The 23,583-nt window shown below is 43.0% G+C and overlaps 3 protein-coding genes across 3 annotated transcripts; 1 reads left to right on the top strand and 2 right to left on the bottom strand.

The window, feature by feature from the left end:
• Positions 1–25: 25 nt before the first annotated feature.
• Positions 26–3,167, bottom strand: zgc:153018 (Transmembrane protein 179-like). The gene is made up of 4 exons (XM_064973308.1): positions 2,647–3,167; positions 2,189–2,326; positions 1,909–1,987; positions 26–1,548 (listed from the first exon to the last, which is right to left on the bottom strand). The coding sequence occupies exons 1-4, from the start codon at positions 2,967–2,969 to the stop codon at positions 1,324–1,326; spliced, it is 765 nt and encodes a 254-aa protein (XP_064829380.1). The 5' UTR covers positions 2,970–3,167; the 3' UTR covers positions 26–1,323.
• A 637-nt stretch (positions 3,168–3,804) lies between these two features.
• On the top strand, positions 3,805–6,227 carry LOC135545582 (tetratricopeptide repeat protein 9C-like). The gene is made up of 4 exons (XM_064973301.1): positions 3,805–3,921; positions 4,809–5,158; positions 5,295–5,477; positions 5,700–6,227. The coding sequence occupies exons 2-4, from the start codon at positions 4,813–4,815 to the stop codon at positions 5,840–5,842; spliced, it is 672 nt and encodes a 223-aa protein (XP_064829373.1). The 5' UTR covers positions 3,805–3,921; positions 4,809–4,812; the 3' UTR covers positions 5,843–6,227.
• Positions 6,228–6,671: 444 nt separating this feature from the next.
• LOC135545584 (uncharacterized) lies at positions 6,672–17,532 on the bottom strand. The gene is given in 5 exon segments (XM_064973303.1): positions 6,672–8,032; positions 8,035–9,584; positions 12,102–12,368; positions 12,829–13,057; positions 17,060–17,532. Coding segments are annotated over 5 exon segments (3,279 nt in total). The 5' UTR covers positions 17,321–17,532; the 3' UTR covers positions 6,672–7,060.
• Positions 17,533–23,583: the final 6,051 nt, after the last annotated feature.

Genomic DNA, 23,583 nt, shown 5'->3' with positions numbered 1-23,583 from the left:
GTTATAAACATAGTAACTCCCAAAATGAAACGCTTTTCTTTTAATTCATAGGAAGATATTTTTTGATTTACACAAACAGGATGTTAAATAAAAACATTAACATAAATAACCAGTATAAAACATCATCAATATTGCCATTAATACTCCAAAATGCAATAGATTATAGACAGTCTATCTCTCTTCCGGTTTATTTTTCCGCTATCTGTGTGTCACCACGACTACTGAGGTCAGAGTTTAGAGTTTGAAGGTCAAGACAATTTGGAATACGTGTTTTTCCGAGTGTATTTTGTCTCTATCCTATACCTCCCTAAACCTTCTTGGCTCAGCCTAGTTCACACATATACTTGTTCTGATACTACTATCATCAAAGCTATATATTTCTGATAAATCTGGAGGCTTCAAATGCCTTGAAAGCAGCTGCATCTACACAAATAGCATCATACGACAACCTTCACTAGAGGGAGAGAGTGATTCTATGACACAATAAAACATTAATGTGTCTTTCTCACACAGTGATCCTATTTGAATATAGTGTCTCTCTTTCAAAAAAATACTATTTGCTTCTTGCTTCTCAATGAAAGCGCCCCAGTACAAATGTTCATTTACTCAAACAATTAATTACTTTTGCCTTGAGAGCTATTGCAAACAACATGCAAATGGTACATTTGCCAATTTTGGAACTGTTGGATATAACAGACATACATATTGAACAAACTCTTTTAGGTCATGTTTTGTTGAAACAGACAACCCTGTAAAATAATAACTTAGTATTTATATGTAACTAATTTGGCACAGGTCAGTCAGTCAGCTACCTTGTTATGAAGTTAGTGAGCTATGATGAATGTCACTTATATCATACTGATTGTGATCACATATTAAACCATATGTCTAAGACTCTAAGATAAGACGGTACTAGTTAAACATCTAATTAATAAATGCAATAACATTACTTCATTTATTCCTTTTTTGGTAACTGTACGTTCAATGAATTCCCTTTAGTCTGAGAAATAATTGGTTGATGACAATTTGTGGTTGGAGGTTGAACCCTGTTAAATAAGAGGCTACAGTAAGTGGTGAATGGTGGTGGTGATGAGATTTAGCAGAACAAAGGTCTTGGGGTTCAATAAAAACACTGGGTGTTGGTAATGACGGGTTATGAGGGATGGAACTCATATAAATTCAAATGGGTTTAGACAAGGGTTCAATCGAACTACAAACTGTAGTCCAGTCTCTTGAATCAATAAATTCTCAGCTTCTTTGTTTCATATAGATTTCCACCCCTCATAATGTGTAGCTGCGTGGAGTTCCATTGGCATTAGGGGTTTAGACAAAGATGATGCTGGGTGCTGTCGATAGGGGTTGTGCGGGTGAGGGTGAGCCCCGGTCTGATCCAGATGAGCCTGAGGAGGAGGAAGAGTGACCGAGGAGATGCTCCTTCTCCCTGGGCAGGCAGGGCCCGCTGATGTTCTCGCTGTGGGAGTGGTAGAGACGCATGAAAGACAGGATGGAGTGGGTCAGCCACAATGCTGTCACACTCCACAGAGCAACCTGGAGAGAGAGAGAGAGAGAGAGAGAAAGATTATTATCAGTTAAAGTATATATTATAAGTATTATTGAATAGAGAAACAAAAAGAGAAAGAGAGTTAATACACAATAATAAGAAGTAATAATAATAATAATAATAACAACAATGATCATAATAACAATAAGAATAACAGCAACAATAATAATAACAAGAAGAAGAAGAAGAAGAGGGTGTAAGGGGAAATAGAGAGCACAGAGGGAGAGAAAAACTGAAACTAAATCACAAGTACACTGACTCACTCATGTTAATGCAGAGCAGACCATTTCTATTTTGAGCAGGGAAATCCCACTGGCACGAGATATGGGCTATGGGGGACTACATACCTCTGCCAGAGTGAGCTCAGTGTAGAAGGAGGACGTCTCTACATCCAGGTACATGGGGACGGACTGGGATTCTGCACAGCTGCACGCAAACAGACAGAGACCAGAAACTGTCAATATTTAACAAGGCAACAGTCAAACCCCTGCAGCTTGACCCTCACACTCACTGCAATGTATGCAACACACCGGTCGATGCACAGAGATTTTCCTGACCAAATTACCTGGCCTGGAAGACCCTAAAGTACGACCTGTTGATATATATGTCTCAGTATATGAACATTACCTGTAGGGTCTGGTGTTGTCGTCTGTGACAGTGTTGCACCAGGAGGCCAGCCCCAGGGAGAGGGTGACACTAGCCCCTCCAGATAGGAACAACACACACAGGCTCAGGATCAGGGTCAGGAAGGCAGAGAACAAGGTGCTGGAAAATAAACATAGTAATAACATTGGTGACTGTGAACTACTGAAAACATTGTAATTTGACGTAAACTGTTATAACTATGTAGCAGTTACCGATGACACATATGGCTAACAATGCATTGCACAATTTGATATTTCATAATGGTCATTATTATTATTATCAGGCTAGTTACGTCATTTATGTTTCCATTTGTATCGTTGTTTTTTAAATATTTATATATATAAAAATTACAAAAAAAACAACGATATATATATAGGCCTATTTTATGTACTATTGTACTATTGATTAAATATTTCAAAGCCTATGGAAAGCCTACTCACTCGTCAAGCCGTCCGTGGAGATAGAAGATGCTCCGCCAGCCCTGCGCAGCACCATACAGCACCGTGAAAACACCGACAAAAGTTGCGAACTGGCATGCAGACGGTGGACCCCATTGCTGTATCACCAAGTGTGAAATCTCACCCTGTTCCACAGAAATGTCGGTTCGATTGTCCGTCCTCCAAGAACCAGTGGTGAAAAGCGCACAACGCCCTTTGAAAGCTGAGCCGTTTAGCGCCAGCGGGACAACCACCATCAACCCGGCCAGTACTGACAGGGTGTGGGCTGCGCAGTGAGCCACCAACAGTCGCCGATCAAGCTCCATATCCTAAATCCAAAAGATCGATCAAAACGAACTAAATACAGGATATCTTCAGGCAGTACCGTCCCGTTTATTCGGTATTTTCTTGAATTATTAAACTACCATGTGTCATATTTCTGAAAGAAAACAGGATATTTAAAGGACAGCCTGCACGCAAACTAGCATTACAACACTCCCCTCCCCTCACAAATGTGCCAGTGACGCACTTGCATACGACACATTTCCTAGATCAGAGATGCAGTGAATGCTGTCAAAACGTTATCATTTTGCAAATGTATTATTTAACTCAATCAACTGAGTGGTACATTTTAATCGTGGTACTTGTTAATAATGGTACTTTTTAATCAATCATAATCCATAATAGCGACAAATATGTTGTTGTTTTTTTGTTATGTAAGATGCATGGGACAGAATGTATGCCAGGTTCGAAAGGGGGTTACAAAGCCGACCCCCACCTCTTGTCATTTAAAGTCGGTCAGTAGGACAACATTAATCCGATCAACCTTCCTAACAATGGACCATTGCAAAAGTCTGTCCTATAAATCATTTATAGGATTATGTCATATAAATAAGACATACTGCAGCCTAGGTCATCTACAATTTATGAATTATTTTATTTGTTCCAAACTAACTTCTACAAACTTCTAGGACTCTTCATTAATTCACCAAAGACATAAACATTACACCATTTTACTTTACAGTATTGATGAACTCTCTTTCATTGATGGATGCATCACATAGTCATGTCCATGTTAATACAGCAGGTGGCGCTAAAAAAACAATAAAATCAGTTCCGTTGCAGTCAAATAGGTAGGGTTACTTTCACCACAGAAGAAGAAAAAGCAGGAAGTGCCTGTCTGAACACCAATGTTGTGATTGTTTGGATGTGCTCTAGCTAGGTGGACAAGTTCAAGTATTTTATTTGTCTTTTGTGTAAAGATCAATAGACTGTAAGGTGAGTCGCTATTACAATTTGTTATAACGGTCAACATATGACCATGTCAATTGGAAGTTACTTTGCATCTTGTTCACTCACATGCGTGTCTATCGCGCAAGCTAGCATGAAAAAACACGTTTTTTCTTGTTAGCTCGTACAGGACCTAGGTAGGACACTCCATATAACGTCTTAGTGAATAAGTTGAAATTACTAGCTAGTTTTTCTTTTACATTATATTGTGATTAACATCAAGGGAAGGTTTCAGATTTCAGGGCAATAGCACCTCCAGTTCTTTACTCATAAGAAATGACACGTTTTATTGGTCACATACACATATTTAGCAGATGATATTGCGGGTGTTGCGAAATACTTGTGGCCCTAGCTCCAACAGCGCAGGAACGTTAGTATCTAACAGTTCACAAAAGTACACACAAATCTCAAAGTAAACGATAGAATTAAGAAATATATAAATATTAGGACGAGTAATTTCGGAGTGGCAGTGAGTAGAATACAGTATATACATATGAAGTGAGTAAAACATGTAAACATTATTAAAGTGAACAATGTTCCATGTCTATGTACATAAGGCATCAGCCTCTAAGGTGCAGGGTTGAGTAACTGGGTGGTAGCCGGCTAGTGACATTGGCTAAGTTTTGTCTTCTCACCCCCCCCCTTAAATGATTTAGATGCACTATTGTAAAGTGGCTGTTCCACTGGATGTCAGAAGGTGAATTCACCAATTTGTAAGTCGCTCTGGATAAGAGCGTCTGCTAAATGACTTAAATGTAAATGTAAATGTTAAGATTTAGTGTTGGTGTGTACCACCCAAGTAACACCAATGTGTCTAGTCATCTAATATCATGTCTTCTCGTGTACTTCTGTTCCCATCTCCACTGGCCATCAAGTACCATGGCGAGTCCAGAGCCACCAGGTGGTGAGATTATGGAGCTGGGGGCCGGGGCTGCAGTGGCAAGCTGTTCAGGCTCTTCTACCAGTCCTGGCCCCTCAGGTGCCAAAGTAGACTCCCAGCTCCAAGATGCTATCCACCTAAAAATGGAGGGGAACAAATTCTACAAAGAGAAAAACCTTCGTTCTGCCATTGGACGTTACCACCGTTCGTTGCTCGTTCTGCGTAGTTTAGACTCTGATGTCACTGCGGCAGTGAAAGGGTTTGGTCCTGAGGCTCCTGTACTCACCGCAGGACAAGAAGAACTACTTAGGAACACACAGGTGGACTGCTACAACAATTTAGCAGGTATTACAGGCCTCGATACGTGGCATGCAGTGAATAACCCTTTTGAAGTCATGTATAATGCTGAACACAAAGAAACAATACCCCCCCTCTTTCTTGACTGACTTTTCTCCCGTTTCTGTCTCACCCCCTTTCTTAGCCTGTCTGTTGCAGAGAGAATGTGTCGACTACACGCGTGTCCAGGAGTACAGCTTGCGGGTGTTGCAGTGGCGTCCGGGTGACATCAAGGCCCTGTACAGAGCAGGAGTGGCCTCTCTGCAGCTGGGAAACGCACAGAGTGCCAAGCAATACCTCACTCAGGCCAGCAAAGGACAACCCAATGGTAGCTCAGCTTTTTGACTGCTCTCCCTACCACAGCCTTTGAGTAAAACAAAAGTTTATTGATGAGTTGTGAGGGCGTGTTATAGGCATACTATTCTATTTCCCAACAGAATGAAGTAGATCACAATATATTGTATTATTTTTGTGTGTCTATGCTATTCCCATTCCCCTAATGTTGACTGAAATTGGAATAACTTTATTTGTCACTGTGTCTCTTTAACAGACAGTAATGTGAGGAGGCACCTGCAGCAAGCGGAGGATAGGCTGAGCACAGAGTACCAGAAGGAGAAGGCTCTGTACCGAGACATGTTCTCCTCCAGTCAGAGAGCAGGGGATGGGGCCAGCGGAGGAGTCACCCAGAAATAAGTTCCCATCAGGAGGGATGTTCTGTTGTTTTGACCCTGAGGATTGAGAAGAGCACTGGAGGATAAAGAGGAAACAAACCTAGACTGGACACCTAAGAGCTACAGCATGTTAGAGGGAATCGGCCTTGGCTAATATTGATCACATAATATATTGATCACATAATGAGTAGATATTTGCCTGATGACCAACAGGAAGCTACGTCGTTGGAGGCTCAAAAGGGTTGAAGGTCAAAGTGAGGGTACTAAAGAGACTGTTTTGTGCACTGTTCAAACTCAAAGTCCTATTATGCCTTCTGAATGTGGTTGTTTCTGGTCTAATGATCAGTCGTGTTACTTTTTGTGTACAAAATGTTTTGATTCAACTTAATAAATATTTTTTGAAATGACAGCGGTACACTGGCGTTACTACTGCTGCGGTACACTGACATTACTGCTGCGGTGCACTGGCCGTTACTGCTGCGGTGCACTGGCCGTTACTGCTGCGGCGCACTGGCCGTTACTGCTGCGGCGCACTGGCGTTACTGCTGCGGCGCACTGGCGTTACTGCTGCGGCGCACTGGCGTTACTGCTGCGGCGCACTGGCGCACTGGCGTTACTGCTGCGGCGCACTGGCGTTACTGCTGCGGCGCACTGGCGTTACTGCTGCGGCGCACTGGCGTTACTGCTGCGGCGCACTGGCGTTACTGCTGCGGCGCACTGGCGTTACTGCTGCGGCGCACTGGCGTCACTGCAGCGAGGTGGATGGAAGTATTCAGAATCAAATAAGTTGTATTAGTTGCCTTTTATTAATAATAATCCAAGATACACACATTTGTTTCAAATAACATTTTATTCTTAATGATTACTTTACTGATATCCATTTCAAAATCCTGAGCACAATATTCATTTATACAACATTTTGTTTGCTGATTTTGGTCTTTATAGCCAATATGATTGTACTTCAAAGGCAACATACAGTGTGTAAACTTCTATTTGATATACACTCCGAGAGGAGAACAAGCTCAGACTACCGATATCTGTGACCGTCCACAGAGATGTCACAGAGCTGCATGCAAAGGGGACCACTCACAGACACACACAGTCACATAGTACTATTGAGAGTCAAGTTCAACAGAATCAAGTTTAGAAAGGGAAAACATTGACACCCCCTTATCAGCCAAAATACAACTGCCTGAATATTGACTGTAACTTAGTGGCAAAAACACTTTCTGTGATTTTCTCACTTCCTTGACGTCTTGTGTTTCAAACTGAGAGACCTCACTGAGCTAAACACCCTTCTACTCAGGTCCCTCAGCGAGCGTGAGCGTGTGAGGGGTGCCCTACTTGGGGGGGATGGAGAGAACGATGGGGAGGAGAGAGGAGGAGAGAGGGAGGGACAGCTATCCTCTAGGCTCTGAGAGCTAGAGAGGTGGAAGAGGCTGGCAGTAGAGGACAAGCGCTTTTCTTCTTCTGCTCTTCCTCCAAACACCAACGGACGAACCCCCTCCACACTGAGCTCCATGCCTCTGCCGATGTCCAGGGAGGAGGTCCACTGTGCCCCCCTCAGATGCTCCTCTTTTAGGGCTCGAGGATCCAGCACTTCCCCCTGGGACTCACTGCGGAACAGAGCCTGTCTGGACAGCCTCAGGCTGGAGCTACGCTTGTCCCAGCCACCACCACCACCCTTCCCTTTGCGTTTTGAGGCACTGCTCTCTTTCTGTCGCCTCTCTGTCTCTTTGTTGGCCTGCTGCTTCTCCTTTTGGTAATTTTCCTTCTTTCTCCTGATCCCCTCTCTCTTCCACCTCTCCTTGTTCTCCTCCTCAGCTTCTTTCCCCCATGAATGCCCTTCGAAGTCCCTCCAGAGTTTGTCTGCCCCCTTCATTGGCGTCTGGGCCGTGTCGTGACTACCTTCCCCTCCCCAGTTGCTGCTGTAGCACCTTCCTTTCCTGTGGAAGCTGCTCACCGTCGATGCCCTCACCAACTCCCTGGACACATGCTTCCCCTGGTAGAGCCCCTCCCCATCCACCCTCTTCCATCCTTCTCCCTCCCCATCTACCCTCCATCTACCCCCTCCACCCCCTGCACACTGCCGTAGCGACCCCCCTCTGGGCCGGATGCCGTCCCCTTGTGGTGAGCTGCTGTCACTGATGCGAGGCAGGGAGCACTGGAATGGGTCATCCCGCCGGAACACAGAGAATGGAGTAGTGGCGAGGGGGAGGGCTGGAGAGGGCGGGGTGGGGAGTGTACCCTGGGGTGGTCACGAGACGAGGGGGAGGAGGCAGTAGAGGAGGAGGGGTCGGATGGGGAAGGGGTTTGTTGGCAGTGGAAGGTATGTGTATGGTGGTGGGTGACATGATGATGGGTAGATGGATGGGTTGAGGTGGACTGGTAAGGGTGATTGGGGCTACTGGAATGGGAACTGGAGGAGTTGGTGACACTGAGGGACAGATGGATCGGCCTCTGGGGGTCGAGGTCAGTCTCGTTACTGGCGTGGAGGTGGCGGACACTGGAATAATCATGATGATGAGACTGGTGGTCATTCCGGGCTGTCTGGCGGGAGGAAGGGGAGGAGCTTTGGCCTTTAAACTCTGACCCCTGACCTTTTCTCTCGGTGTCGCTCTGGAAGCAGTCAACATCCAGCTCCACACCCTGCTCCATCAGCCCCACCACCACAGCCCGGGGCAGGCCAGAGAGACGGGAGATCTCCCCCACCATCGCTGAGTCCTCGCTGAGCATACTCGGGCTGGCGTCCGGGGCATTGACGCTGGGTTGCCCCATTGTCACTTTCCCTGGTGAAGAATCCAATCTACTCCAGTCCAGTGAGCGGGAGAATCCTAGACCTGACCCAGCCCCTGACCCGGTGACCTCCAGAGAGCTCCGATGATTGAGGTTGGAGGGACAGGTTGAGATGCGTGGCCTCACCCTCAGGGCAGGGGTGGGAGTGGCGGCGCTGGAGAGGGAGGAGGTGGAAGGAGAGGGGGAGGCAGTGGGGGTAGCATGGTCACTCCTTAATACACCACTAGTGCTAATACCTTCCTTGAAGTTTGAGTCTAAACCCAGTTTTTTGTTCAGATTGGGGCTGAGGTTGAGACTGAGGTTGAGATGGAGGTTGATTTTGAGATCTTCTCCTGTCACTGAGGGCAGGTGGCCCAGGTTTATGGAGTTCCTACTGGCCTTCTTACTGATACTGCTGAGGCTGACCCGTGCAGAGTTTCCCAGAAAAGACTTGCAGGGCGTCACACTGCCCCCTGTCAGGTTGGAGGGGGTACTGCGATTCTCAAAGGCCGACAGCGACTGAGTGGAGCCGTGGCCAGGGGTTCTGGGGCCCCTGTGGGAGCCTTGCCTGGGGATGGCGGTAAGGGTGGTGTCAGGGGGGGCAATCCGGCTTCGGTACTGGCGAGCCAGCCTGGTGATGTACTGCTCCAGCTGGGTGAAGGTGGAGGGCTGAGGAGGCTGGGGGGGCCGGAAGAGGGGAGTGGACTGAGATTCTTCAGCCTGGGTAGAGGAGTCCGGACTCGGCGAGAGGCGAGGGGAGGGAGAGGGGTCCTGACTGGAGGTGAAGAGGGGGCTCTGGAGGGCCACGGCATGGAGGGGGCTGGGGTACGGGTACACCTCCTTGGTCCTCCGGGACACCAGGTCAGAACAGAACCTGGGGTCGAGTTGGGGTCGGAGGTCAGGGAGCGGGAGGAGGGAGCCGGCATGGGGGTCGCCCAGGCTGGCGCACAGGTCAGACAGGAAGAAAAGGCTGTTCATTTCCAGGTCAACTGGGATCAAAAGACGAGAGACAGAAAGTTGATGTCAGTCAGCTTATGAAGAAGCAAAAGCATTTATCTAGGACTATGGTCCAAGGACTCTCTGGAAAACAGTAACATTTATCTAGGACTATGGTCCCAGGACTCCCTGGAAAGCAGTAACATTTATCTAGGACCATGGTCCCAGGACTCCCTGGAAAGCAGTAACATTTATCTAGGACTATGGTCCCAGGGCTCCATGGAAAGCAGTAACATTTATCTAGGACTATGGTCCCAGGACTCCCTGGAAAGCAGTAACATTTATCTAGGACCATGGTCCCAGGACTCCCTGTAAAACAGTAACATTTATCTAGGACTATGGTCCCAGGACTCCCTGGAAAGCAGTAACATTTATCTAGGACTATGGTCCCAGGACTCCCTGGAAAGCAGTAACATTTATCTAAGACTATGGTCCCAGGACTCTCTGGAAAACAGTAACATTTATCTAAGACTATGGTCCCAGGACTCTGGAAAACAATAACATTTATCTAGGACTATGGTCCCAGGACTCCCTGGAAAACAGTAACATTTATCTAGGACTATGGTCCCAGGACTCCCTGGAAAGCAGTAACATTTATCTAAGACTATGGTCCCAGGACTCCCTGGAAAACAGTAACATTTATCTAGGACTATGGTCCCAGGACTCCCTGGAAAGCAGTAACATTTACAGTGCCTTGCGAAAGTATTCAGCCCCCTTGAACTTTGCAACCTTTTGCCACATTTCAGGCTTCAAACATAAAGATATAAAACTGTATTTTTTTGTGAAGAACCAACAACAAGTGGGACACAATCATGAAGTGGAACGACATTTATTGGATATTTCAAACGTTTTTAACAAATCAAAAACTGAAAAATTGGGCGTGCAAAATTATTCAGCCCCTTTACTTTCAGTGCAGCAAACTATCTCCAGAAGTTCAGTGAGGATCTCTGAATGATCCAATGTTGACCTAAACGACTAATGATGATAAATACAATCTACCTGTGTGTAATCAAGTCTCCGTATAAATGCACCTGCACTGTGATAGTCTCAGAGGTCCGTTAAAAGCGCAGAGAGCATCATGAAGAACAAGGAACACACCAGGCAGGTCCAAGATACTGTTGTGAAGAAGTTTAAAGCCGGATTTGGATACAAAAAGATTTCCCAAGCTTTAAACATCCCAAGGAGCACTGTGCAAGCGATAATATTGAAATGGAAGGAGTATCAGACCACTGTAAATCTACCAAGACCTGGCCGTCCCTCTAAACTTTCAGCTCATACAAGGAGAAGACTGATCAGAGATGCAGCCAAGAGGCCCATGATCACTCTGGATGAACTGCAGAGATCTACAGCTGAGGTGGGAGACTCTGTCCATAGGACAACAATCAGTCGTATATTGCACAAATCTGGCCTTTATGGAAGAGTGGCAAGAAGAAAGCCATTTCTTAAAGATATCCATAAAAAGTGTCATTTAAAGTTTGCCACAAGCCACCTGGGAGACACACCAAACATGTGGAAGAAGGTGCTCTGGTCAGATGAAACCAAAATTGAACTTTTTGGCAACAATGCAAAATGTTATGTTTGGCGTAAAAGCAACACAGCTCATCACGCTGAACACACCATACCCACTGTCAAACATGGTGGTGGCAGCATCATGGTTTGGGCCTGCTTTTCTTCAGCAGGGACAGGGAAGATGGTTAAAATTGATGGGAAGATGGATGGAGCCAAACACAGGAACATTCTGGAAGAAAACCTGATGGAGTCTGCAAAAGACCTGAGACTGGGACGGAGATTTGTCTTCCAACAAGACAATGATCCAAAACATAAAGCAAAATCTACAATGGAATGGTTCAAAAATAAACATATCCAGGTGTTAGAATGGCCAAGTCAAAGTCCAGACCTGAATCCAATCGAGAATCTGTGGAAAGAACTGAAAACTGCTGTTCACAAATGCTCTCCATCCAACCTCACTGAGCTCGAGCTGTTTTGCAAGGAGGAATGGGAAAAAATTTCAGTCTCTCGATGTGCAAAACTGATAGAGACATACCCCAAGCGACTTACAGCTGTAATCGCAGCAAAAGGTGGCGCTACAAAGTATTAACTTAAAGGGGGCTGAATAATTTTGCACGCCCAATTTTTCAGTTTTTGATTTGTTAAAAAAGTTTGAAATATCCAATAAATGTCGTTCCACTTCATGATTGTGTCCCACTTGTTGTTGATTCTTCACAAAAAAATACAGTTTTATATCTTTATGTTTGAAGCCTGAAATGTGGTCCCAGGACTCCCTGGAAAGCAGTAACATTTATCTAGGACTATGGTCCCAGGACTCCCTGGAAAGCAGTAACATTTATCTAGGACTATGGTCCCAGGACTCTCTGGAAAACAGTAACATTTATCTAGGAATATGGTCCCAGGACTCCCTGTAAAACAGTGACAATTATGTCTGAATGGCCTCAACTGGTTAAATACAGATGAACTGTACTGAAGAGTGAGTGCATTTATATTTATCTGACCCGTAGACACTGGTCTCCTATCAGTGATCTCTGTGGTCTCCTCAATGCTCTGAGTTCTTGGCTGCTGCCTGGCCTCCGGCCACTGGGTGTCTCTGTGGTCTGCAGAGAGAGCCCGCTGCTCCCACAGCCTGAAGGCTCCCCCTGAGGGTGGTCCTGGTCCAGCCCGGACTAGCCCACCTTTTACTGGACCCCCCTGGGCCAGGGATGCCTCACTGGACACAGAGTAGCAGGAGTCTGATAGGGAGCTGCCACTGACTGAATAAAAACCTACAGAAGGATGGAGGGTGGGAGAAATAAAGAGGGAGGAAGAGAGATGGGGAGCAAGAAAGGGACAGAGAGTGTAGGCCCAGAGAGAGAGTGAGAAGGTGATCACCAGAAAGAGTGATTAAGTGGTGTTAAGAAGATAACAAGAGAGGGGTAAATAAAGGAACAGGGAGAGAATAGAGGGTTAATATTTAATATGGCTTTTCAACACGGGGTCTCACAAAGTAAACGAAATTGTGTTATTGGCCAAAGCCAGGCCCAGGTTACAGAATGGGCATGCAGGGCTGGAGGTCAGGGCCCCTCCAGATAACATATGAACACATCACAAGCCCCCTGGAGGTACCGTAGGTGCCCCAGGGCCCCAGAATTGGTAGTCCGGCCCTGGCCAAAGCCCTATGGGTGTCACAGACCACCCCCAAATTACGCCCCCATGGTACGATCACACAACCACACAGCCCATTACCTGAGCTGGGCCTGGAGTAATATTCCAGCTGGACTGCACCATCAAGGTCTGGGGGTAATAGCAGGTCAGATGGAGCATCCCAAGAGAGGGTGGAGCAGCGTGAGTTATCCCCACCATCCCCATCAACTCTGGAACGAACCGGCCCATCTCCTCCAGAGTTCCCCCCACTGTCCTTGTCCAACGTGCTGGTGTGGCATGGTAACACTGTTTCTGAGGGAGAAAAGGGAACCTGAAAGACAGAAAACAGGGGTATTCAAGTCACAACTTGTCTTTAAAGAGATGATAATTAGAGAGTGGTGTAGAATGGATCTATAATGTTCTTGTTTACTAAACACTGATGTCATCAGCCTTACTGGAAGTTCTAGAACACTCGTGAACATGATGTGTTCTTTCTCATCAAAAGCCAATACATGACTTTCTTCTAACTTAGATGAATGTGATGACCCTTGACCCCTGCGGTGATGCCCTATATTAGCCGGATAGGGTTATGGGGTGGAGGGGACAACAGGGGGCATTGTTCACAGTCAGGCCTGATCAATCCTCCATTACTACGGAGATAAACAGGAGACAAACAGGTGACTCATACTGCCTAACTGAGAGGGGAAGAAAGGTCCCAAATGGTAACAGGGGGCAGGAGGAGAGGGTGATAAATAAGGGAGGATGACAGGGGGTGGGGGCAGGAGGAGAGGGGATAAGGGAGAATGACAGGGGGTGGGGGCAGGAGGAGAGGGGGATAAGGGAGAATGACAGGGGGTGGGGGCAGGGAAAAACTTTGATCCTGCTTATCTCTTCTTCTTCAGCTTACAAGCTTTGCTTCGTTTTCTCTCTCTCTCTCTGTCTCCTTCTCTCTCTCTGTCTCCTTCTCTCTCTCTGTCTCCTTCTCTCTGTCTCCTTCTCTCTCTCTCTGTCTCCTTCTCTCTGCCTCCTTCTCTCTCTCTCTGTCTCCTTCTCTCTCTTCTGCTACGTTTAGTTAGAAAAGTAATTCTTTAAGGGGAAGTGAGTGGGTGCTTGAGAGTGGGGGAGATAAGGGTGAGCGAAAAGAGGAGAGTGAAAGAGTGAGTGAGTCAGGGAGAGAACAAGTGTGATGAATAACCCGCTCAACCCCCATAATATCTTAAAGCTACCCCCTCCTCACCATAGCTACAGCTGCTCTCAATTCAATTGAAAGGGCTTTATTGTCATTGGAAACACATGTTTACATTGCCAAAGCAAGTATAATAGATAATATTACAAAAGTGAAATAAACAGTAAAAAATAAACAGTTAACATTACACTCACAAAAGTTCCATAGGAAATGAGACATTTCAAATGTCATATTATGTCTATATACAATGTTGTAACGATGTGCAAATGCTCCGGATCCTGCTCACTCTCCACCCACACAACAGACCTAGCAGAAGAACATTCAACTCATCCAGAGCCTGCCTGCCTGCCTGCCTGCCTGCCTGCCACACTCTAAAACACAAATAGCAAATGCTCTGAGATTCGCTCGCACACTAGCGTGCACATGCACACAAAAACACACATAGAAAGCAAGCTCATACACACAGTTGCGCAAGTGTGCACGCATACACACACACTGATAACCGTCAGGGCCATGTACAAACACACGTACACCCCCACTCTTCCATGGACATGAAGTCACCACAGTGTAAACTTCTAGTATGAGATGAGGAAGAGAGAGAGAGGCAGGTGGGGGCCCCTCAGTTCTAACACTACTGTAATATGATGTCCTACTATGTGAGACAGAGACTCAGTCATTTTCCCTAAAGGTACAATATGTCCACACAATGCAAAGACAAATGACAGGAAATACTCCATTAAGAATGACGGACCACATAATGTGAACGTATAACATACCTTTGTGACATACTTTCATGAAGCATCTATGTAGGGCTTACGAACACTTTATGAATACTCTATAAAGCCTTTATAAGTTATTTTCAAAATGGGAAGCATCTTTTTTGAGACGTTGGGAAAGATAGGCTACATTATTAACAGCACTTGCAGGCAGATATTGGTTATACACCTGCATACTATGCATTATTAATGAATTCTGTTGACTGTAACTGAAGAAGCAGAGGAGCCTGACGTTTCAATCCAAGATAATGCCCTCTGACGTCACGTTTCTCTGTGTGGGCTGGAGGTTGATATAGGGCCAGCAATACATGTCATGGTGCAAATGTACATGGAAGAATGCTGGTGAGAGTGATCACAGTGTGGGCTTTGGCAGCAAATCAAGTGTTGATGGGGTGCAACAGTACTGTACTACTGTTACCCCACTGTGATAGTTCAAATAGCCACAGAGAGAGCGAGAGACAGAGACAGAGGGAGAAAGAGAGTGACTAACTGCAGTCTGTATATCCAGTCACATTTCCCCTCTATCCTCTTCGCTCTCTGCTCCCCCTCTCCTCTTCTCTCTCTCTTCTCCTCTCTCTCCTCTCCTCTTCCCTCTCTCCTCTCCTCTTCCCTCTCTCCTCTCCCCTCTCCTCTCCTCTTCCCACTCTCCTCTTCCCTCTCTGCTCCCCCTATCCTCTTCTCTCTCTCTTCTCCTCTCTCTCCTCTCCTCTTCCCTCTCTCCTCTCCCCTCTCCTCTCCTCTTCCCACTCTCCTCTTCCCTCTCTCCTCTCCTCTTCCCTCTCTCCTCTCCCCTCTCCTCTCCTCTTCCCACTCTCCTCTTCCCTCTCCCATCTCCCCTCTCTTCTCTTCCCTATCTCCTCTTCCCTCCTCCTCTCCTCTCCTCTTCCCTCTCCTCTCCCCTCTCCCCCTCTCCTCTCCTCTTCCCACTCTCCTCTTCCCTCTCTCCTCTCCTCTTCCCTCTCTCCTCTCCCCTCTCCTCTTCCCACTCTCCTCTTCCCTCTCCCATCTCCCCTCTCTTCTCTTCCCTCTCTCCTCTTCCCTCCTCCTCTCCTCTCCTCTTCCCTCTCCTCTCCCCTCTCCTCTTCCCTCTCTCCTCTCCCCTCTCCTCTACCCTCTCTCCTCTCCCCTTTCCTCTTCCCTCTCTCCTCTTCCCTCTCTCCTCTTCCCTCTCTTCTCTCCACAGTGGGCAGAATTTGTGAAGTGATAACATGTCATGTTGAAAATAACAACAGCAGAAGTAACTTGTCTCTTCATTTGTTGTTTAATATGCAAATCAGGTCTGCGTTGGCGGATGGAAAGGCAGCTACAGCGCTAGTCTCTATGGTGTGGGTGATGACTAATAGCATTTAACATAGCTTAGGATGGATGCTGCTGAAAGCCACAGGGAACCTAGAGAATAAATCGATGCAGGGTTTCTGAGAAGGAAAAGGCAGTAAGTAGAATGCTGTGCTGATTCATTCCCTCGGGATATGATGACCATGCTCTATTTGATTAATAAAAGGGAATGACTTGAGTTGTCCCTATTACTGGAGCTAAGTGACTGTTCACCAAACACTGTAACAACAAAGCAGCATGGTAGCCTAACCTACATGAGGTCAGGGGGTACACAGACTATCAGGTTCAACTTCAGACTTCAAACTCAGGCTATGTGTAGGGCTATGTGTAGGGCTATGTGTAGGGCTATGTGTAGGGCTATGTGTAGGGCTATGTGGCCTTCTGCATTCTCTTCTTAGTATTGTACCAACTATGCAAGTGAATCACTTTATTCAATAGGTCTACAACTTACACTTGCACCAAGTTGTTTTACTATGGGGCTTTCCCAATCAAATAATCTTATCTCCCACAAAAATATCAACCTATTCCCACACTACAGTAGCCTACTTACAAGACGTTTGTTCCATACAGAATATAGAACTCTGTAGAAATCCACAGAATGACCAGACCTTGGAGTAGAATTGTGTCTATGGGGTGTGTACGAGAGTGTACATTCTTTACACAGATACATTTCTATGAGATGTCCTTGGGGAAAACTGGAATGTGAAATAGATGTGGGCATTGACACTCATCATATTAGATCCAGAAGGGGACAGAACCATAACACCCGTTGTCTTCTTAACCTTGACGGATACAAGACGGAATTAGAAGCAGTAGAGGCGGATGGATTGCTGTCAATTATATTAGAATTATTTACACCTTTGTGTAATCAATGTAGCTCCGTGCTTATGACTCCATCGCTCAACCAGTGGAGAAGCGCAGCGCAGCAGTCTGTTTGATGGAACGGGATGGGAATGCCTTACTTGCAGATCAGCATGCATTCATATTTAATAACAACCAATCTTGTCAAGAGATCTGGGTCTACATACACACTGACCTGTTGCCTGCGGGATGTCGCAGAGCCATCCGAGGCTGCGCTCTCGAGGTTTTCCTCCTGTTTATCAGTGATGACAGTCACCGTTGTATCGGTGCTGCTGGTGTCTTTGAGGTCTAGTTCCGCATCGATCATGTCTAGATGTTGTCCCCGGAGCAGGTCCAGCTCTAGGATTCCGGCCAGGGTCGCTTTCAGCCGCTCGCCAATCCGAACCCGCTCGGTGCCCGACCAGAGCGAATTCACACAGCTGCGGCGGCCAGCCATTGTGGCGGCTGAATCGGCGATGCTTGAAGAGCTTGGTGAGCTCATGAGCTTGTTCTCAATCACAATGGGCTATGGTCCAGCACAAGTCAGTGCAACATATGTTCTGACAATCAACAATAGCAACATTGTATCCTCCCGCCCAGCTCAACCAATGATTTGTTGGCAAAATTGCCGAGCCTACTTAACTATATCTCACCCATAAGACTACAGGCTACATTGAAGCATGCGGACTAAAGATTCACATGTATAACACTAAGGAGATTATCAAATCATATTCCATCTTAATCCTCGATATTGGTTTCTTATTATGATCACCCATCTGTAACCGACCAACAGGGAGGATGTCAGAAACCTGATAGTGTGGTGCTGGGACAACAACCTCTCCCCCAATGTCAGCAAGACCAAGGAGCTGATTGGGGACTTCAAGGAACAGGGGCTGCAGTGGAGAGGGTCAAGAGTTTCAAGTTCCCCAGTGTCCACATCACTGAGAACTTAACATGGCCCTCTCACACCAGCACAGTCATGAAGAAAGCATGGTAGTGCCTCTTCTCCCTCAGAAGGCTGATACGATTTGGCATGGCCCCTCAGATCCTTAGGAACTTTTACAGTTGCACCATCGAGAGCATCCTGACTGGTTGTATCACCGTCTGGTATGGCAGCTGCACCTGTAAGGTGACCTGTAAGGCCCTACAGACAGTGGTTCGGGCGGCCCAGAGCGTCACTGGAAGTGAGCTCCCAGACATCCAGGACCTTCATGCCAGACGGTGTCTAAGAAAGGCCTGTTCTCCATGCTGTTGCCATAAGATTGTTAAAAGCTAACAACTACTGCCCCCCCCTGCACTTCTGCTAAAATTATTATTGATTGAATTTATTATTACCACTACGCTTCTGCTAAAATTATTATTGATTAGATTTATGATTACCACTACACTGCTGTTTATTGATTATTGATTAGATGTATGATTACCACTACACTGCTGTTTATTGATTATTGATTAGATGTATGATTACCACTACACTGCTGTTTATTGATTATTGATTAGATGTATGATTACCACTACACTGCTGTTTATTGATTAGATGTATGATTACCACTACACTGCTGTTTATTGATTATTGATTAGATGTATGATTACCACTACACTGCTGTTTATTGATTAGATGTATGATTACCACTACACTGCTGTTTATTGATTATTGATTAGATGTATGATTACCACTACACTGCTGTTTATTGATTAGATGTATGATTACCACTACACTGCTGTTTATTGATTATTGATTAGATGTATGATTACCACTACACTGCTGTTTATTGATTAGATGTATGATTACCACTACACTGCTGTTTATTGATTATTGATTAGATGTATGATTACCACTACACTGCTGTTTATTGATTATTGATTATTGATTGCCATTACTTTTAGTATCTTTCTATTTCATCTTGCTACTGGTCACTTTTACTTCAGTTTACATGTATACTATAAATTACCACAAGTATATTACCACTAGATAATTACTACTAGTATATTACAGCTAGTATATTACAACTAGTATATTGTCACTAGTATAGTACCACTAGTATATTACCACAATATATCAACACTAGTATATTACCACAGTATATTACCACTAGTATATTATCACTAGTATATTACAGTTAGTATATTACCACAGTATATTACCACTAGTATATTACCACTAGTATATTACATCTAGTATATTACAACTAGTATATTGTCACTAGTATAGTACCACTAGTATATTACCACAATATATCAACACTAGTATATTACCACTAGTATATTACCACTAGTATATTACCACTAGTATATTACCACTAGTATATTACAGTTAGTATATTACCACAGTATATTACCACTAGTATATTACCACTAGCATATTACCACAGTATATTACCACTAGTATATTACAGCTAGTATATTACCACTAGCATATTACCACAGTATATTACCACTAGTATATTACCACTAGTATATTACAGTTAGTATATTACCACAGTATATTACCACTAGTATATTACCACTAGTATATTACCACAGTATATTACCACTAGTATATTACCACTAGTATATTACAGCTAGTATATTACCACTAGTATATTATCCCATTTAGCAGACAGCTTTTTCCAAATATTACAAGTCAGCTATTATACTACTTTTACATATGGGTATTACCAGCGGTATATTACCACGAGTATATTACCATGCTATTACCACTAGTATATTACAGGACCCATATTATATTACCCATATTATATTACTATATTACTATATTACAGCTAGTATATTACCACTAGTATATTACAGCTAGTATATTTCTACTAGTATATTTCCACTAGTATATTACAGCTAGTATATTACCACTAGTATATTTCCACTAGTATATTACAGCTAGTATATTTCCACTAGTATATTACAGCTAGTATATTTCTGCTAGTATATTACATCTAGTATTTTACAGCTAGTATATTACCATTAGTATATTACCACTAGTATATTACCACTAGTATATTACAGCTAGTATATTACCACTAGTATATTACCACAATTATGTTAACACTAGTATATTACAGGTAGTATATTATAGCTAGTATATTACAGCTAGTATATTACCACTAGTATATTACATCTAGTATATTATAGCTAGTATATTACCACTAGTATATTACAGCTAGTATATTACCACAGTATATTACCACTAGTATATTACCACTAGTATATTACAGCTAGTATATTACAGCTAGTATATTATAGCTAGTATATTACAGCTAGTATATTACCACTAGTATATTATAGCTAGTATATTACAGCTAGTATATTACCACAGTATATTACCACTAGTATATTACCACTAGTATATTACCACTAGTATATTACCACTAGTATATTATAGCTAGTATATTACAGCTAGTATATTACCACAGTATATTACCACTAGTATATTACCACTAGTATATTACCACTAGTATATTACAGCTAGTATATTACAGCTAGTATATTATAGCTAGTATATTACAGCTAGTATATTACCACTAGTATATTATATATAGTATATTACCACTAGTATATTTCCACTAGTATTTACCAGCTAGTATATTACCACTAGTATATTACAAGCTAGCATATTACCACAGTATATTACCACTAGTATATTACCACTAGTATATTACCACTAGTATATTACATCTAGTATATTACCACTAGTATATTTCCACTAGTATATTACAGCTAGTATATTACAACTAGTATATTACCACTAGTATATTACCACTAGTATATTACAGCTAGTATATTACATCTAGTATATTACCACTAGTATATTTCCACTGGTATATTACAGCTAGTATATTACCACTAGTATATTTCCACTAGTATTTACCAGCTAGTATATTACCACTAGTATATTACAAGCTAGCATATTACCACAGTATATTACCACAGTATATTACCACTAGTATATTACCACTAGTATATTACAACTAGTATATTACCACTAGTATATTACATCTAGTATATTACCACTAGTATATTTCCACTAGTATATTACAGCTAGTATATTACAGCTAGTAAATCACCACTAGTATATTACCACTAGTATATTACAGCTAGTATATTACAGCTAGTATATTATAGCTAGTATATTACAGCTAGTATATTACCACTAGTATATTATATATAGTATATTACCACTAGTATATTACCACAGTATATTACCACTAGTATATTACCACTAGTATATTACCACTAGTATATTACATCTAGTATATTACCACTAGTATATTTCCACTAGTATATTACAGCTAGTATATTACCACTAGTATATTACCACTAGTATATTACAGCTAGTATATTACATCTAGTATATTACCACTAGTATATTTCCACTGGTATATTACAGCTAGTATATTACCACTAGTATATTACCACTAGTATATTACCACTAGTATATTACAGCTAGTATATTACCACTAGTATATTACCACTAGTATATTTCCACTAGTATATTTCCACTAGTATATTACAGCTAGTATATTACAACTAGTATATTGTCACTAGTATAGTACCACTAGTATATTACCACTAGTATATTACAGCTAGTATATTACCACTAATATATTGTCACTAGTATATTACCACTAGTATATTACAGCTAGTATATTACAGCTAGTATATTATAGCTAGTATATTACAGCTAGTATATTACCACTAGTATATTATATATAGTATATTACCACTAGTATATTTCCACTAGTATTTACCAGCTAGTATATTACCACTAGTATATTACAAGCTAGCATATTACCACAGTATATTACCACAGTATATTACCACTAGTATATTACCACTAGTATATTACAACTAGTATATTACATCTAGTATATTACATCTAGTATATTTCCACTAGTATATTTCAGCTAGTATATTACAGCTAGTATATTACAGCTAGTATATTACCACTAGTATATTTCCACTAGTATATTACAGGTAGTATATTACCACTAGTATATTACCACTAGTATATTACCACTAGTATATTACCACTAGTATATTACCACTAGTATATTTCCACTAGTATATTTCCACTAGTATATTACAGCTAGTATATTACAACTAGTATATTGTCACTAATATATTACCACTAGTATATTACCACTAGTATATTACAGCTAGTATATTACCACTACTATATAACAGCTAGTATATTACCACTAGTGTATTACCACTAGTATATTTCCACTAGTATATTACACTAGTATATTACCACTAATATATTACAGCTAGTATATTACCACTATTATATTACCACTAGTATATTACCACTAGTATATTACAGCTAGTATATTACCACTAATATATTGTCACTAGTATATTATAGCTAGTATAATACCACTAGTATATTACCATAACTATTTATACACTGAGTATACCAAACATTAAGAACACCTTCCTAATATTGAGTTGCACTTGCACACCCCATTTTCACTCAGAACAGCCTCAATTCGATGTCCTCTACAGGGTGTCGAAAGCATTCCCCAGGGATGCTGGCCCATGTTTCCTCCAACCACTCCCACAGTTGTGTCAAGTTGTTTGGATGTCCTTAGGGTGGACCATTCTTGATACACACTGGAACCTGTTTAGGGTGAATAATACAAATCACTGCACGTCTCCACAGCTGCGTCTGGCACCTACTACCGTAGCCCGTTGAGAGGAACTTCAACATGTTGTCTTGCCCATTCACCCTCTGAATGGCACACACAAAATCCACATCTCAATTGTCTCAAGGCTTAAAAATCCTTCTTTAACCTGTCTCCTCCCCTTCATCTACACTGATTGAAGTGGATTTAACAGGTGACATCAATAAGGGAACGTAGCTTTCACCTGGTCAGTCCATGTCATGGAAAGAGCAGGTGTTCTTAATATTTTGTACACTCGGTGTATAGTCCTGCAACCAGTCACTTTTCAGCCCTGTTTACATATATCTGCGTATCACGCCTCCACGGACACTCTGGCACACACACTCACCACCACTTATGCTGCTGCCATACTGTTTACTATTATTATTCTTATTGTTTATCCTGCTACCAGTGACTTTCTCCTCATCTCCCACCTACATGTAGATTTCTACCTCAATACTCCAGTATCCCTGCACATTGTACATGTGGTATTGGCACTGACCCTGTATACAGCTTCCTCTCTTATGTCTCATGTTTACTTTATTATACAGTGCCTCTGGAAAGTATTCACACCCCAGACTTTTTCCATGTTTAAATCATCAATCTACACACAATACCCCATAATGACAAAGTGATAACAGGTTTTTAGAAATGTTTGCAATTTTATAAAAAATTTCAAACAGAAATACCTTATTTACATAAGTATTCATACCCTTTGATATGAGAATCGAAATTGAGCTCAGGTGCATCCTATTTCCAATGATTATCCCTGAGATGCTTCTACAACTTGATTGGAGTCCACCTGTGGTATATTCAATTGATTGGACATGATTTGGAAAGGCACACACCTGTCTATATAAGGTCCCACAGTTGACAGTCCAACTGAGCAATCAGGGGACAAGGGCCTTGGTCAGGGAGGTGACCAGGAACCCATGGTCACTGACAGAGCTTTAGAGTTCCTCGGTGGAGATGGGAGAACCTTCCAGGAGGACAACCATCTATGCAGCACTCCACCAATCAGGCCTTTATGGTAGAGTGGCCAGACTGAAGCCACTCCTCTGTA

The sequence above is a fragment of the Oncorhynchus masou genome, chromosome 9 (genome assembly GCF_036934945.1).
Source record: "Oncorhynchus masou masou isolate Uvic2021 chromosome 9, UVic_Omas_1.1, whole genome shotgun sequence".
Taxonomy (NCBI): Eukaryota; Metazoa; Chordata; class Actinopteri; order Salmoniformes; family Salmonidae; genus Oncorhynchus; species Oncorhynchus masou.
The sequence above is the reverse complement of the archived record's forward strand: the minus strand, read 5'-3'. Positions and strand labels throughout refer to the sequence as shown.

Bases quoted from the DNA above. Each gene is read 5' to 3' on its own strand.
- zgc:153018 (XM_064973308.1), bottom strand. From the start codon at position 2,969: ATGGAGCTTGATCGGCGACTGTTGGTGGCTCACTGCGCAGCCCACACC. The intron at 2,327-2,646 runs GTGAGTAGGCTT...TTTATTTTCCAG, and splicing joins CTCCACGGACGGCTTGACGA to CACCTTGTTCTCTGCCTTCC. The intron at 1,549-1,908 runs GTATGTAGTCCC...CTCTCTCTCCAG, and splicing joins CTGAGCTCACTCTGGCAGAG to GTTGCTCTGTGGAGTGTGAC.
- LOC135545582 (XM_064973301.1), top strand. From the start codon at position 4,813: ATGGCGAGTCCAGAGCCACCAGGTGGTGAGATTATGGAGCTGGGGGCC. The intron at 5,159-5,294 runs GTATTACAGGCC...CCCCTTTCTTAG, and splicing joins CTGCTACAACAATTTAGCAG to CCTGTCTGTTGCAGAGAGAA. The intron at 5,478-5,699 runs GTAGCTCAGCTT...TCTCTTTAACAG, and splicing joins CAGCAAAGGACAACCCAATG to ACAGTAATGTGAGGAGGCAC.